Source organism: Candoia aspera, chromosome 2, assembly GCF_035149785.1.
Source record: "Candoia aspera isolate rCanAsp1 chromosome 2, rCanAsp1.hap2, whole genome shotgun sequence".
Lineage (NCBI taxonomy): Eukaryota > Metazoa > Chordata > Lepidosauria > Squamata > Boidae > Candoia > Candoia aspera.
The window spans coordinates 20,564,372-20,580,731 of NC_086154.1; the positions used below are offsets into that span (position 1 = coordinate 20,564,372).

General features: G+C 46.4%; 3 protein-coding genes across 3 annotated transcripts in view; 1 reads left to right on the forward strand and 2 right to left on the reverse strand.

Annotated features, from left to right (window-relative positions):
- Positions 1-2,982, reverse strand: part of LOC134489058 (zinc finger protein 91-like) — a 77,516-nt gene extending 74,534 nt beyond the window's left edge. The window contains exon 1 of the mRNA XM_063291487.1: positions 2,505-2,982. The gene's annotated coding sequence lies outside the window, so the exon portion shown is untranslated. The remainder of the gene's footprint in view (positions 1-2,504) is intronic.
- On the reverse strand, positions 1,515-2,488 carry LOC134489952 (zinc finger protein 483-like). Its single transcript, XM_063292827.1, has one exon. The coding sequence runs from the start codon at positions 2,055-2,057 to the stop codon at positions 1,515-1,517; it is 543 nt and encodes a 180-aa protein (XP_063148897.1). The 5' UTR covers positions 2,058-2,488.
- Positions 2,983-9,093: 6,111 nt separating the features above from the next.
- On the forward strand, positions 9,094-14,866 carry LOC134489059 (zinc finger protein 420-like). The gene is made up of 5 exons (XM_063291488.1): positions 9,094-9,721; positions 10,019-10,133; positions 10,261-10,328; positions 11,665-11,794; positions 12,694-14,866. Exons 1-5 carry the CDS (start codon positions 9,194-9,196, stop codon positions 14,847-14,849), a joined length of 2,997 nt encoding a protein of 998 aa, XP_063147558.1. The 5' UTR covers positions 9,094-9,193; the 3' UTR covers positions 14,850-14,866.
- Positions 14,867-16,360: the final 1,494 nt, after the last annotated feature.

Genomic DNA, 16,360 nt, shown 5'->3' on the forward strand with positions numbered 1-16,360 from the left:
TAAGAGGAGGGAAACCCCAGGGCAAAGGACTAAGAATAAACCACAATAGAATAGTAGGAGCATGAGCCATAGAGGAAGCTTCCGATAATCTGATCAGATTCACCATAAGCTGATCGGAGCCACCCGGTAATCTAATCAAATGCACCGTAAACCGATCAGGTCAAGGAAGCCGAGAGAACAAAGGGGGAGAGGCAATACCTTCACGTAAGTAAAGGGAAAAGGGCTTCCCCATAGAATAACAAAAACTTAAATCCGACAGGCAAAAGCCACAGCCCGGCAGAGTGCTTAATTAGCTAAAGGACCAGAAACCACAAAAGAATAGGGAGCACGACCACAAGACTGTGTCTAACCTTTGTTCAATTAATGCTCTTTTAGAATTCTCAGAAATCCTATTCCAGGAATCGATTAAGAGCAATCTGGTCCCCTGCGCAAGCACCGAGTCATGTCTGACCCTTTGGAGGGATGAGGCTCTTGTGACGTTTTCTTGGCAGACTCTAGCAGGGTGGTTTGCCATTGCCTTCCCCAGTCATCACCTTCTCCAGCAAGCTGGGCACTCATTTTACCGACCTCGGAAGGATGGAAGGCTGAGTCAGTGTCAGGATGGAGGCTGAGTCGGAGGAGGATCAGCCGATCGCAGAAAAAGCGAGAGAGAGCCTTGAGCAGCAAGATCCAGAGCCACTGACTGCAGACAGACAGGAGGCTGGAAAGGTGGGCTGAGCAGCGAGAGAAGCGATTGGCTCCTGCGCAAAAAAGGCGGGAAAGCCGAAGATATAAAGAATGCCAGAAGCCAGAGCCAGTTGTCGGAGACAACCGTTCTCTTCTTCTTGCCTTGCCCTCGGAATGCGCCGCCTCAGCCGACCTCCTCACCTTGTCCGCTGACTCCGAGCCTCCTGCCTCTGCTGCCCGCCCTGCTGCCGCACTGCTGTTTGCCTCAGGGCCTTGCCTTGCTACCAGGTAAAATATTACCTCAGCGCCCTGCCTTGCCACCAGGTCCAGCCTTGCCTCAGAGCCCTGCCTTGCTATCGAGCTCAACCGTGCTTCAAATTCTTGCCTTGCTACTAGGTGATTCTAGCCTTCCGGTCCAGACTGTTTTCACCTTGCCTTGCTGCTCTCCGATTCCAGCCTTCCAGTTCAGCCTTGCTTGTCTTGTCCTGCTGCTGTGCAAGTTCCAGCTTCCCAGTCCAGCCCTGCCTCACCTTTCCTGCCACCTGACTGACTTGGGAAATAGCCTATTCCTTATTGCCTTTGAGTTAATGATGTTTAACAAACTGCAAATAAAGAACTTCATTGCACCTCTTCCGTGTCTAGTCTAGTTGGTCAGGACAGTTGTCCTGAGCTGGCTACCCGAGAGGGTAAATCCCGTTCTCTGAATTCTGGATCCAGCTGGAAAGAAAGAAAGGAGCGGCTGTCCCAAATCTATCTTCTAGAATGGATAGCGGAACAAGGTCTTACAAGAATAAGTGAAACATCTCCACATATTATGAATGCCAGAGAACTCTGGTAGGGAGGGGTTATCATTGTTTATTCCATTCAAACCCCTTCCAGGCTCCCAACATGAAGGTCTCTCTGGGTGCGGGAGTGTGGAGCAGAGAGCTGGTCTCTGCCCCGCACTCCCGCACCCAGCTCTCCACCTGCAGGGGCAGGAGGGCCAGGAACTGCTCCAGGACAACCAGGTCCAGCATCTGCGCTTTTGTGTGCTTTTCCGGTCTCAACCATTGACTGCAAACGTAGTGGAGTTGGCTGCAAAGTCCTCGGGGACCCTCAGCCTCCTGATACCGGATGCTCCTGAAGTCCCAGGGCTGACCTTCTGAACGGATGGTTTCCTCCTCCAGGATCTTCTGCCCAGTTCTTGCCCAGAACTTCCGACAGCTCCCAAGCTGAACAGCAGGAGGGCCTTTTCCAGTTAATGCACTTCCTGAAGGTTGGGTCTCCATTCTTTCTCTGTCCTGTAAGGCAACTCCAAATGAGTCCAAGGAATCTTGTGGATCTCCAAGCACATTTTCATTCACATTCATAGGACTGTTCCTGTAGCCGCAGAAATGGCCACAGCAGGCCATTCAGCCCTCTTTGCCCGAGAGATAATTTTGTCCATAAGTGAAGATGTTCAGTGTATCAGAAATAGAAAAGAAAATCAATACCAAGAATTAGAAAGTGGTAGATGTAACCATTGAACAACACTCATCCCCATGAAAGGAAGTATTTTTCTGAGCCGGTACAGGATTGCAGGGGCATTGAGCAGATAGGTCAAACCCCAAACAGGTTAACAAACCATGAAAGTTCAGTTCACATAAAGTGAAATCCCAATTAAATGACCCTGCCTTAGGATGTTCCAGTTCCCTTTCTTCAGGGTTTGCTTTGGAAGAGCCAAGGCACGCTATTACACGCAGGCAGGTTCACACAACATGCCCTAATCCCAGACAGCTCCACCAGCCGCAGGGGCTGAGTTCACATAAGACACAGGGCTTGAAAGAAGGTAGCGTAGGATGACGTCCTGGTTTACTCACCCTCCTAAGACATGTTGAACTGCAGAGGATCCAACCCCCTTTTAGCCTCATCCAGCACATGGTGAGAATGGAGGCACAATCTTTTGCATCTCCTTCCTTGCAAAGCTTTTCTTCTTTCCTGCTTGAGATTTGCAATGCAAACTCTCCCCCTCCCCCACTCAGGGGCTTTTCCCATGAAATGAGGAGTAAAGGGCTCCCCCAGATCCCCTCCTCCTTCCTGGGCATCCTGGATTTGTTGCTGGGGGCAACACAGCTGGTCTGGAGCTCTTCTTTCCCCCTGGCTGTTATGTGCATGGAAAGGGGTGGCAGGGGAATATGGGATCTGGGCTCTCCCCCTCCCAGGACTCAGAAGATTGAACCTGGATTAGGACTTTGCAGGTATCTCTTCCTTCTCCAGCATGAGTATCCTCTGCCTCCCTTTGCACAGGAAGAGGCTCCCCACTCACCCAGGGACACAGTCTGGGTCTCTTCCCTGCAAGTCTTTCCTACTGCCTTTGTAACCTCCTCCGAAGCACAATGGGTTAAAGTGAGAGAGTGCAGCATCCTGGAGAGGCAAGACTTAGTGATGTTACTCCCTTCCCACTTGCCTCTGGAAGCCACCTGTGGCATTTGCCCTCCAGTGGCCCAATGCTGAAGCGGATGGTGTTTCCTTCTCTGCAGAGGGAGCCCCCTGGTGGATACTATTTTGCTAACACTTCAGATATGATATGAGCTCACGAATATTCCTCAGGAATATGCAGTGGAGGTGAAGAATAGATTTAAGGGACTGGACTTAGTAGATAGGGTCCCGGAAGAACTCTGGACAGAAGTTGGCAGCATTGTTCAGGAGGCGGCAACAAAATACATCCCAAAGAAAGAGAAAACCAAGAAGGCAAAATGGCTGTCTGCTGAGACACTAGAAGTAGCCCAAGAAAGAAGGAAAGCAAAAGGCAACAGCGATAGGGGGAGATATGCCCAATTAAATGCAAAATTCCAGAGGTTAGCCAGAAGAGATAAGGAATTATTTTTAAACAAGCAATGCGCAGAAGTGGAAGAAGACAATAGAATAGGAAGGACAAGAGACCTCTTCCAGAAAATTAGAAACATTGGAGGTAAATTCCAGGCAAAAATGGGTATGATCAAAAACAAAGATGGCAAGGACCTAACAGAAGAAGAAGAGATCAAGAAAAGGTGGCAAGAATATACAGAAGACCTGTATAGGAAGGATAACAATATCGGGGATAGCTTTGACGGTGTGGTCAGTGAGCTAGAGCCAGACACCCTGAAGAGTGAGGTTGAGTGGGCCTTAAGAAGCATTGCTAATAACAAGGCAGCAGGAGAAGACGGCATCCCAGCTGAACTGTTCAAAATCTTGCAAGATGATGCTGTCAAGGTAATGCATGCTATATGCCAGCAAATTTGGAAAACACAAGAATGGCCATCAGATTGGAAAAAATCAACTTATATCCCCATACCAAAAAAGGGAAACACTAAAGAATGTTCAAACTATCGAACAGTGGCACTCATTTCACATGCCAGTAAGGTAATGCTCAAGATCCTGCAAGGTAGACTTCAGCAGTTCATGGAGCGAGAATTGCCAGATGTACAAGCTGGGTTTAGAAAAGGCAGAGGAACTAGGGACCAAATTGCCAATATCCGCTGGATAATGGAAAAAGCCAGGGAGTTTCAGAAAAACATCTATTTCTGTTTTATTGACTATTCTAAAGCCTTTGACTGTGTGGACCATAACAAATTGTGGCAAGTTCTTAGTGGTATGGGGATACCAAGTCATCTTGTATGCCTCCTGAAGAATCTGTATAACGACCAAGTAGCAACAGTAAGAACAGACCACGGAACAACGGACTGGTTTAAGATTGGGAAAGGAGTACGGCAGGGCTGTATACTCTCACCCTACCTATTCAACTTGTATGCAGAACACATCATGCGACAAGCTGGTCTTGAGGAATCCAAGGCTGGAGTTAAAATCTCTGGAAGAAACATTAACAATCTCAGATATGCAGATGATACCACTTTGATGGCTGAAAGTGAAGAGGAACTGAGGAGCCTTATGATGAAGGTGAAAGAAGAAAGTGCAAAAGCTGGCTTGCAGCTAAACCTCAAAAAAACCAAGATTATGGCAACCAGCTTGATTGATAACTGGCAAATAGAGAGAGAAAATGTAGAAGCAGTGAAAGACTTTGTATTCCTAGGTGTGAAGATTACTGCAGATGCTGACTGCAGTCAGGAAATCAGAAGACGCTTAATCCTTGGGAGAAGAGCAATGACAAATCTCGATAAAATAGTTAAGAGCAGAGACATCACACTGACAACAAAGGTCCGCATAGTTAAAGCAATGGTGTTCCCTGTAGTAACATATGGCTGCGAGAGCTGGACCATAAGGAAGGCTGAGCGAAGGAAGATCGATGCTTTTGAACTGTGGTGTTGGAGGAAAATTCTGAGAGTGCCTTGGACTGCAAGAAGATCAAACCAGTCCATCCTCCAGGAAATAAAGCCAGACTGCTCACTTGAGGGAATGATATTAAAGGCAAAACTGAAATACTTTGGCCACATCATGAGAAGACAGGACACCCTGGAGAAGATGCTGATGCTAGGGAGAGTGGAAGGCAAAAGGAAGAGGGGCCGACCAAGGGCAAGATGGATGGATGATGTTCTAGAGGTGACGGACTCGTCCCTGGGGGAGCTGGGGATGTTGACGACCGACAGGAAGCTCTGGCGTGGGCTGGTCCATGAAGTCACGAAGAGTCGGAAGCGACTAAACGAATAAACAACAACAAACACTTCAGAAGATAAGTCAAGATTCAGAAGGATCTTGGCAGACTTGAGCATTGGGCCCTATCCCACAAGATGAAGTTCAGTGGTGAGAAATGTAAGGTCCTACACTTAGGCAGGAAAAACCAGGTGCACAAGTACAAGATAGGGAGTACCTGGCTCAACAGTAGTGCCTATGAGAGAGATCTACTGTAGGTGTCCTGGTGGACCACCGCTTAAGAGGGTCAGCAGTGCGCTGCAACTGCCAAAAAAGCCAACGCAGTCCTGGGGAGCATCAACACAGGGATAGGATCAAGATCACAGGAAGTGATAGTAGCACACTATATACCACAGTGGTGAGGCCACAATTGGAATACTGCATCCAGTCACCACAATACAAAAGAAGACGCTAAGATCCTAGAAAGGGTTCAGAGAAGACATTGATTGATTGATTGATTGATCATATGGCAGCACATCATACATATTACAAATATATTTTAAAAATTGGGAATATAAAAAAAGTATATAGAAAATGTACATTGGTCATAGGGCAATTATAGCTAAAAACAAACATTAAGATTACAAAATATAGTCTTTTGCAGCATCAGTTGCCATCAGGAAATCAGCAAAGCATGTCTACATCATAATCTGTTAAAACTTTCTTCAGGATTTGGCATTTAGCCCTACTAATGCCCTCAATATTAATCTGGCAAATCCTGATACGAGGTCCAAGTTTTCTTGTGAATTGCCCCTGAAAAGAGCCTTTGTTATTTCCTTGTAACATAGTGAAGATGACAAACAGAGATGTGCCCTACCCAGGAGATCCACAGGTTTATCTGGCTGCCTCGTATATGATAGGCCACTTAGCCTCTCCAAAAGTCTTTGGAGGCCCAGGGGACACCATGTGGAGGCAGTCTATCAATTGTCCCCCCAGAGAAGACAACAAAGATGATAAGGGGCCTGGAGGCTAAAACCTATGAAGAAGACTAAAGGAACTAGGGATCTTTAGCTTAACGAAGAGAAGACTGAGGGAAGACATGATACAGTCTTCCAATACTTGAAGGGCTGCCACAGGGGAAGAGGCATCGATTTATTCTCAGTGGGTGGAAGCTTGTGAGAGGGAAATCCAACCTGGAAACAAGGAGGAATTTCCTGACAGTGAGAACTATTAAGCAGTGGAACAGCTTGCCTCCCAGAGTTGTGGTGAATTGGCTGAAGTGGAGACGTCGGATGGGGCAAAGAGCCTCAGCTTGGAGTCAGGGCAAGAAAACAAGGAACACAAAGCTAGATGCCACCAACAAAACCCTCCGCCTTCTGAGCGCTGAAGCTGTTCATGAGAGACAGCAGGCGCCTAGCCACTTACTCACAAGCAACACAACACAGCACAGGACTTCCCAGTTTTGGAGCTTGCAACCGATGAGTTCACACACTTTCCTGAACACACTTTCCTAAGCACGACACAAAAGTTTTCCATGACGTTCATTAGTTTCCTACAATTTAAAAAAAACATGCTTTCCCCATTGCTTTCCCCATGTATTCAATAGTAAAGGGAAGGAGGAGAAGGAGAAGGAGAGGGAAGAGTCCCAAGTTAAGGAGGACACACGCTCTTTCACCCACGTCCCAACAAGCACAGCCCGCTGGGGCATGGACAGTCTTCAATCCCTCCCAGGCAGCTGGGAAAGCAGACAAACCAAGGTGAGCACTTCTCACTTACAGTCACCAGCTGTTTTACAGTGGCAGAGGAGAGAGGCTCTTCCATATGGCATGAAAATAGCACTCACACACACTTCAAACCAGGAAAAGTGGCAGACAACAAAGAGCCTCCATAAAATCGGAGGGCAACAAGACGCCTTTGTAGTAGCCGCATCAGGACACAGAGCCTCACGGTTTGTTTCCGAAAGTCCATGGGTGCACAACCAGACTCAGTGGGCTTAGTGAAAGGTGCAGGGGCTCATTATCAATAAGCCAATGATGCTCATTTATAGCCGCAAGGGCCAAGAAGGCAGAAAGAGCAGAAAACAAAGACAGCATGTGCTGGAACTGAGAGGTGCACTAAAGGGGCCATTCCCTTGGGACTTGGACTCCATCGACCTATGCCATTGTTGCTGAAATGCATTCTGCGGTTGCCTCCCGTGGTGGTTGTGCCCACTGGGGACAAAGATGCTAAATTGGCTGAAACCAGAAAGCCCAAGAAGGGTCTCCAGTTCTCAAGCGGTGGTCAGTCTGCAGAAACTGAGGGAATAAACGAGCAACTAGAAAAACAGGATTATACCTAGCCTGGATGAAGAAAGGAGATGAAGGGGAAGGCAAGAGGGCAATTGGATGGAGAGGATCAAGGAGGTTACAGGATAGTCCTTGGAAGCGAAAGAATTTAGTGAAGCAATAGCCAAATAAATGTAATAGCTTGAAGGTTGCACTTACCTTGAGCAGCTCATCCCAGTTCCATCCAAGTTTGAAAAGAACAAAGGCTTTCTGCAGCTTGGCGTTTTTTCTTGCCTTCAGAATGGTTTTTTGCCCTGCTGTGTGCTTTAATCTCTCTCCCGGTTTTCTTTAGCCTCCATCGCCAAAGGCAGAGCAGCCACTTCTGAAGGGTTTCCTCCGCCTCCTTCCCGCAACCTGTTCTATACCGAGAACTGCGTTTCCCCCACCTGCTCTGCACACAGAATCCACCAGGGGGCTCCCTCTGCACAGAGAAGGGAACACCAAGAGCTTCGGCATTGGGCGGCTGGAGGGTGGGAAGGGAGTGACATCACTCAGTCTTCCCTGTCTAGGACGCTGCACTCTCTCCTTTTAACCCTTTGAGCTTCGCAGGCGGTTGCATAAAAGGGATACAGGAAAGTCTTGTAAAGAGGAGGTTCAGACGTGCCCTGGGTGAGTGGGGCACCTCTTCCCGTGCAAAGGGAGGAAGGAAGAGACACGTGCGAAGTTCTCCTGCAGGTTCAATCTTTTGAGTCCTGGGAGGGGGAGAGCCCGGATCCCATGGTCCCCTGCCGCCCTTTTCCATGCACGTAACAGGGAGGGGGGAAAGCAGAGCTCCAGACCAGCGGTATTGCCCCCGCCCCCCAGGAAGATATCCAGGATCCCCAGGAAGGAGGAGGGGATCTGGGGGAGCCCTTCGCGCCCCATTTCCTGGGAAAATCCCGTAGGGAGGGGGAGGGGGAGAGTTTGCATTGCAAATCTCAAGCAGGAAAGAGGAAAAGCTTCGCAAGGAAGGCGATGCAAAAGATTGTGCCTCCATTCTCACCACGTGCTGGATGAAAATAACAGAGGGTTGGATCCTCTGCAGTTCAACATGCCTTAGGAGGGTGAGTGAACCAGGACGTCATCCTCCGCTACCTTCTTTCAAGCCCTGGGTCTTATGTGAACACAGCCCCTGCGGCTGGTGGAGCTGTCTGGGCTTAGGGTATGTTTTGTGAACCTGCCTGCGTGTAATAGCGTGCCTTGGCTCTTCCAAAGCAAACCCTGAAGAAAGGGAACTAAACATCCTAAGGCAGGGTCATTTAATTGGCATTTCATTTGATGAGAACTGAACTTTCATGGTTTGTTAATCTGTTTGGGGCTTGGAATGTTGTGTAAATCCTTCTTGTAGGTAGATGTAGATCTAGGTTTTGAAAAGCAAGCCCTTCCTTATGTGAAAAAAGAAATAGAAAATGCTCCGAGATACATTTATTGGGAATTCATAGTCCTTGATAGAAGTCAATCCCATATTTTGCAACACATAAAAACACAGAGACAGACACAGAGGACTTATCTGCTCAATGCCACTGCAATCCTATTCCAGCTTAGCTTCCTTCCCTGGGGATCAGTGTTGTTCAATGGTTACATCTACCGCTTTCTAATTCTTGGAATTTAATTTCTTTTCCATCTCAGATATACTAACTGGAAGCCATCTGAACGTCCTTGCATAGAGACAAAATTATCTCTTGGGCAAAGAGGGCCAAATGGCCTGCTGTGGCCATTCCTGTGGTTACAGGAACAGTCCTATGAATGTGAATGAAAAGGCGTTTGGAGATCCACAAGATTCCTTGGACTCATTTGGAGTTGCATTACAGGATAGAGGAAGGATGGAGACCCAACCTTCAGGAAGTGAATTAACTGGAAAAGGCCCTTCTGCTGTTCAGCCTGGGAGCTGTGAGGAGTTCTGGGCAAGAACTGGGCAGGAGATCCTGGAGGAGGAAACCATCCGTTCAGTAGGACAGTCCTGGAACTTCAGGAGCGTCCAATATCAGGTGACTGAGGGTCCCCGAGGACTTTGCAGCCAACTCCACTACTTTTGCAGTCGATGGTTGAGACCGGACAAGCACACAAAAGCACAGATGCTGGACCTGGTTGTCCTGGAACAGTTCCTGGCTCTCCTGCCCCTGCAGATGGAGAGCTGGGTGCGGGAGTGTGGGGCAGAGACCAGCTCCCAGGCAGTGGCCCTGGTGGAAGGCTTCCTCCTGAGCCAGGCGGAGGAGCAGAAGGAGCAGGTGAGAGACCTTCACGTTGGGAGCCCAGAAGGGGTTTGAATGGGATAAACAATGATATCCCCTCCCTACCAGAGTTCTTTGGTATTCATAATATGTGGAGATGTTTCACTCATTCTTATAGGACCTTGTTCCATTATCCATTCTAGAAAATAGATTTGGGACAGCTGCTCCTTTCTTACTTTCCAGCCTCACCGCTGGACATTGGGGCTTCAAAGTTGGGTTCAGAGAACAAGAATCCACTTCATGTTGTGTGGTGTCTGTTAATTATTCTTCTTTTCTCCTGCCTACTCTTTCAAGCCCTTTGCTGTGGAGATCAGAGATGCTGAGGGAAGGAGGAATCGATCAAGTCCCCCTCAGGAGCTGTTTTTCAGGAGTTTCTCTCAGGAAGATCCAAATCAGGACACCTCAGGAGGTAATACAAGCTCCTCCCATTCCCCAGAGAGATTCCAGCTGTCTCATCTTCTCTATGTCATATCTTCTGTAGAATACTTCCTCCTATTTCATTAATCGTGCATTTTAAAATTCTGTCTCCCTCGCAGGGAAGAATAGAATGAAGTTGACTGTTCCCTATGGTGGAGCTGGAACAGTGGTTGAACCTCCAACTCCAGTAAGAGCAGGACATTTACTTATTAGATTTGTATTCTCTCTTTCCTTCAGGAAGTCAAGCTGGTTTACATAGCTCTCCTTTCATTTTTCCCTCTTGTTTTGGCTGGGTTACTTTTGTGTTCCTGAGCAACATGGAATGTGGAACAGAAGGTTCAAGTTGGTCTCAGCTTAGGCTCCTCTGAAATTTGTTGTTGAGATATAGCGAGTTGTTATTTCTATACTGAGATTCTTATCAGGAACTCTTTTTTTAAGGCCACTACTAAACTCTCTTTCTGATACTTACTCTTTTACTATTAGCTTACAATAACTAATACTTAAAAAATCCTTCAAGAGATAGGAATAACGTTATCACAGCAGTAGCAACTGCGAACCAGAGACCCATTCTCTTTCTAATTCTTTGACTTGGAATTGTGCAAGGCTGCTCAAAAAGAACCAAATACTCACACTGGTACATGACCATTTTTAAAAAGCCTTGTCTACAACCAGTGAAAGAAAAATGAGTCCCATCAGATTAACAGGTGAAGCAGATTATTAAAATCCAATGAAGGTGGCCAGACAGAAACGTCTCTAAGTGAAAATTGTTCTGAAAGAGCACAGATTAAAGGCACTTTTGGCTTGCAAAGTAGTTTCTAATCCTCTGATTTGTGCCTGGATTTGGAGGCCAAACAATCCAGCTTTGCAAAGGCTGTGAAATGTCCTTCCCAGGAAATTTTCTCCCCCTTCTTATCTCCTGTTCAGCCAATGGCTCCAACTACTAGCAGCTTCCTTGCAATCTGAGGAGCAGCAGAAACAGGGTTCCCTGTCTCTGGACATGGATGGCAGCCCACACAAATCCCTGGCTGAGCTCTCCCAGCACTTTCATGCAGGTGTCGAGCATGGAGAGGATTGCTCCTTCTGGGGACACCCGAGGCCATTTGCTGCAATGCTAGAAAGAATCCCCCACCCACATTTCCTTCTGCAAACAGAGGAAGGATTGGAGTCACTGATAGGTGGGTTTCCGAGGCCCATCTGCCAGTTGATTCTCTCCAGACATTGAGTTTTTGATGATGGATGGAGAGAGAGAGAGAGAGAGAGATCAATCGATCTAGAGGGAAACTGCAGTTACTTTCACTGAATGGCACTGAACGTCCTGCAGAATCAATCAAGATGATAAAACCTGCCTGAAATATGTCTTTAGAAAAGGCTTTTGGCTCTTTCCATTTTCTCACCTCAACCTTGGAATCCTACCAAGCATAGCCATTTAACTGAATGCATATCTTTGCTTTGGGAATTGTGAAGAATAGGACAGATCTTGCAAATCCTCCTGGGCCTGCTCTGTTCTCCTTTTCCTTCTGCAGGAGGGCCTTGTGTCCTTCGAGGAGGTGGCTGTGTGTTTCTCCGAGGAGGAGTGGTCTCAGCTGGATCCTCACCAAAAAGCGCTGCATTGGGAAGTCACGCTGGAAAATTGTAGGAACGTGGCCTCTCTGGGTAAGGGTTTGCTACTCTCCAATCAGAGGATTCAGGAAGACATTTTGTAGTGAGATGCTATCAGTTATTTCTTACTAAAAAATCTTCAAATAGGTGTCATCTCCTGAGTCAGAGAAGGAAAAGATCTGGCCTTCTCCTGCTCCAAGGAAGGAAATAGGTCAGTGGCTCTCTGCTTAGGTGCATCCTGTGCCAGTTCTCATCCGGTGAATTTTTCCATCTCTCTTTAACCATATCAGTGACAAACTAAGTCCTTGGCTTGAGGAGAGGCTAAAGTCCATCACACTGATTTCAGCTTTTTGGGCCCAGATGCTTCCCTGTATGTCCTCTGAAGGATTGTCATTTATGCAGGCTTTTGGGTTCATGACTTTTCTTGCTTTTCAAGAATAGGAGTGAAATTGTGCTGTTTTTCCATTGCAAACATGCTGTTTAGGGTTAATCGAAGAACTCTAGTCTTATTTTCTCAGCAATCGTGTGATTTTGGCAAGATAAAAATAAATAGCAAATGGTAGCTAGTTTGGGTAGGGAGAAAAGAAGTTTCAAAATAGATTTAGCTTTCACAGGTCTCTGCTGGAATTGGACCCCCTTGAATAAATGTTATGTTTTCTTCTAATACCTCCTTGGATGTGTCCCTGATTCTTCCTTAACTCAGAGCTGACTCTGGGTGAGTTTTGAATAAGTATGGATAATTAGAAACAAAAAGGATGCTTTAGATGTTTTCAGAGCTTTTATGGCTCATGAATATAGAAATTATCATTTCCATACCATACCACTGTACGCATGCAAACCTGCAGTATATAGGAATTTGGCCAAATGTGAGAACGATATTCATATGACTTCCTACATTTGCATCATTTCCCCTAATCCTTTGCTATCATTTTCCTTTTTCTTTTCCTTTGAAGGTAATAATGGGCAGGAGAATAAAGATTCCAGTGAATCATCCCAATTAATTACGCATGGAGATGGAAAGGAGAAGCCTGCAATTCAAATGGAACTAGGAAGGCATGAGAGAAGCCACTCAGATAATTGGAATAAGGAGAGCCCATCTTCCATTGATGCTCAGATGCAAGACTTTCTTGACCAACAAGGAAAACTAAAGAAAAAACATACTGGGAAAAGTGGAAGCCTATTCAAAGACAAATTAGATGTAAATGGACACTATCCAACCCAAATCAAAGGAGAAGATAATATATGCCGAGAGAATGGAAAAAATTACAATTGGACTTTCCTTCTTTCTATTGAAAATGGGTCCCTTACATCTCATAAAAGGATCCACACAGGGGAGAAGCCACATAAATGCATGGAGTGTGGAAAGGGCTTTTATAAAAATGCATCCCTTATGAGACATAAAAGGATCCACACAGGGGAGAAACCATATAAATGCATGGAGTGTGGAAAGACCTTTGTTCAGAGCAGTCAACTTACATGCCATAAAAGGATCCACACAGGGGAGAAGCCTTTTAAATGCATGGATTGTGGAAAGGGCTTCAGCCAAGGCAGTCATCTTACTTGCCATAAAAGGATCCACACAGGGGAGAAGCCATATAAATGCATGGAGTGTGGAAAGAGCTTTTATAACAGTGCATCCCTTATCAAGCATAAAAGGATCCACACAGGGGAGAAGCCATACAAATGCATGGAGTGTGGAAAGGGCTTCTGTGACAATGGGTCCCTTACTCTCCATAAAAGGATCCACACAGGAGAGAAGCCATATAAATGCATGGAGTGTGGAAAGGGCTTCTGTGACAGTGGGTCCCTTATGAGGCATAAAAGGATCCACACAGGGGAGAAGCCACATAAATGCATGGAGTGTGGAAAGGGCTTCAGCCAACTGAGTAATCTTTCTTCCCATAAAAGGATCCACACAGGGGAGAAGCCTTATAAATGCATGGAGTGTGGAAAGGGCTTCAGGCAACTGAGTAATCTTTCTTCCCATAAAAGGATCCACAGAGGGGAGAAGCCATATAAATGCATGAAGTGTGGAAAAAGTTTCCGTGAGAGCCATTCCCTTACATCTCATAAAAGGATCCACACAGGAGAGAAGCCATATAAATGCATGGAGTGTGGAAAGACCTTTATTCAGAATGGTATACTTACTCAACATAAAAGGATCCACACAGGGGAGAAGCCATACAAATGCATGGAGTGTGGAAAGAGCTTCTGTAAAAATGGGTCTCTTACTATTCATAAAAGGATCCACACAGGGGAGAAGCCATTTAAATGCATGGAGTGTGGAAAGGGTTTCTGTGACAATGGGTATCTTACTCTCCATAAAAGGATCCACACAGGAGAGAAGCCATATAAATGCGTAGAGTGTGGAAAGGGCTTCTCTCGCAATGGGTCCCTTATGAGGCATAAAAGGATCCACACAGGGGAGAAGCCATATAAATGCATGGAGTGTGGAAAGACCTTTATTCAGAATGATCAACTTACTCTCCATAAATGGATCCACACAGGGGAGAAGCCATATAAATGTGTCGAGTGTGGAAAGAGCTTCAGCCAACTGAGTAATCTTACTTCCCATAAAAGGATACACACAGGGGAAAGGCCATATAAGTGCATGGAGTGTGGAAAGACCTTTATTCAGAGTGTTAAACTTACTGTCCATAAAAGGGTCCACACAGGGGAGAAGCCACATAAATGTGTCGAGTGTGGAAAGAGCTTCAATTATAGTTGTTCCCTTACTCTCCATAAAAGGATCCACACAGGGGAGAAGCCATATAAATGTGTGGAGTGTGGAAAAAGCTTCAGTCATAGTGGTTCCCTTACTTTCCATAACAGGATGCATACAGGGGAGAAGCCATATAAATGTGTGGAGTGTGGAAAGACCTTTATTCAGAGCAGTCAGCTTACCTCTCATAAAAGGATCCACACAGGGGAAAAGCCATTTAAATGTATGGAGTGTGGAAAGGGCTTCTGTGACAATGGGTCCCTTACTCTCCATAAAAGGATCCACACAGGAGAGAAGCCATATAAATGCATGGAGTGTGGAAAGGGCTTCTGTCGCAGTGCGTCCCTTATGAAGCATAAAAGGATCCACACAGGTGAAGCCATATAAATGCATGGAATGTGGAAAGATCTTTATTCAGAGTGATCAACTTACTTTCCTTAAAAGGATCCACATGGGAGAAGCCTTATAAATTTTTGGAGTGTGGAAAGAGCTTCAGCCAACTGAGTAATCTTGTTTTTCAGTCGTTAATTCGTTTCCAACTCTCTGTGTCCCCATGGACATAGCACGCCAGGCCTCCACTGTCTGCTTCAGTTTACTCAAATTCACTGCATCGGTGGTGCTATCTAAGCATCTCATTCTCTGCCGTCCCCTTCTTTTTCCTGCAGTCTTTCCCAGCATCAGGGTCTTTTCCAGTGAGTCCTCTCTTTGCATTAGGTGGCCAAAGTATTTCAGCTTCAGCTTCAGTATCTGTCTTTCCAATGAACAGTTGGTTGATTTCTTGTAGGACTGACTGATTTGACCTCCCTGCAGTCCAAGGGACTCTCAAGAGTCTTCTCCAGCACCGCAGTTCGAAAACATCAATTTTTTGGCGCTCAGCTTTCCTTATGGTCCCACTCTCACAGCCATACATCACTACTGGGAAAACCATAGCTTTGATTATACGGCCCTTTGTTGGCAAGGCAATGTCTCTGCTTTTTAATATGCTGTCTAGGTTTGCCATAGCTTTCCTCCCAAGGAGCAGGTGCCTTTTAATTTCATGGCTGCCATCACCGTCTGCAGTGATCTTGGAGCCCGAGAAAATAAAATCTATCACTGCTTCCATTTCTTCCCCTTCTATTTGCCAGGACGTGATGGGACCAGATGCCATGATCTTAGTTCTTTTAATGCTGAGTTTCAACCCAGCTTTTGCACTCTCCTCTTTCACCCTCATCAAGAAACTCTTTAGTTCCTCTTCAGTTTCTGCCATTAGGGTGGTATTGTCCGCATATAGACTATTGCAATGTGCTCTATGTGGGGCTACCCTTGAAGAGTATTTGGAAGCTTCAGCTGGTCCAGAATGCAGCTGCGTGGACAGTTACCGCTGCTGTAAAATCAGCCCATGTGACACCGCTGTTACGCGAGCTGCATTGAGTACCAGTTTGCTTCCGGGTCCAATTCAAGGTCTTGGTTATCACCTTTAAAGCCCTACATGGCATGGGACCAGCGTACTTGAGGGACCATCTCATCCCCATAACATTGACCCGCCCCACCCGGTGAGGCAGGGAGGGCATGCTACAGACCCCATCAGCAAAGCAATTTCATCTAGCAGGGTCCAGGAGGTGAGCCTTCTCTGCAGTGGCGCCCGCCCTTTGGAATATCTTGCCCCTGGAGTTGAGACAGGTCTCCTCGCTCTCGGACTTCCAGAAGAAACTGAAGACCTGGTTCTGCCGCCTTGCTTGGGAGGGGGAGAGCGACAGCTCCACCTGGGGAAGGCTGGCGCCATAGTACCCCTTAGTGATTGGGTTCCATCTCCACTTGGATTTTATATTCATTTTCTATTTATATTTTAATGGTAAATTATGTGGATATGCTTGTAGTGTCATTTTATTGTAAACCGCCCAGAGTCCCCCATTGGGGGA

Excerpts from the sequence above, each read along its gene's own strand:
- LOC134489952 (XM_063292827.1), bottom strand. The coding sequence starts at position 2,057 with ATGGCCTGCTGTGGCCATTTCTGCGGCTACAGGAACAGTCCTATGAAT.
- LOC134489059 (XM_063291488.1), top strand. The coding sequence starts at position 9,194 with ATGGCCTGCTGTGGCCATTCCTGTGGTTACAGGAACAGTCCTATGAAT. Across the intron at positions 10,134-10,260 it reads AAATCAGGACACCTCAGGAG|GGAAGAATAGAATGAAGTTG; the intron begins GTAATACAAGCT and ends TCTCCCTCGCAG. Across the intron at positions 11,795-12,693 it reads TAGGAACGTGGCCTCTCTGG|GTAATAATGGGCAGGAGAAT; the intron begins GTAAGGGTTTGC and ends TTTCCTTTGAAG.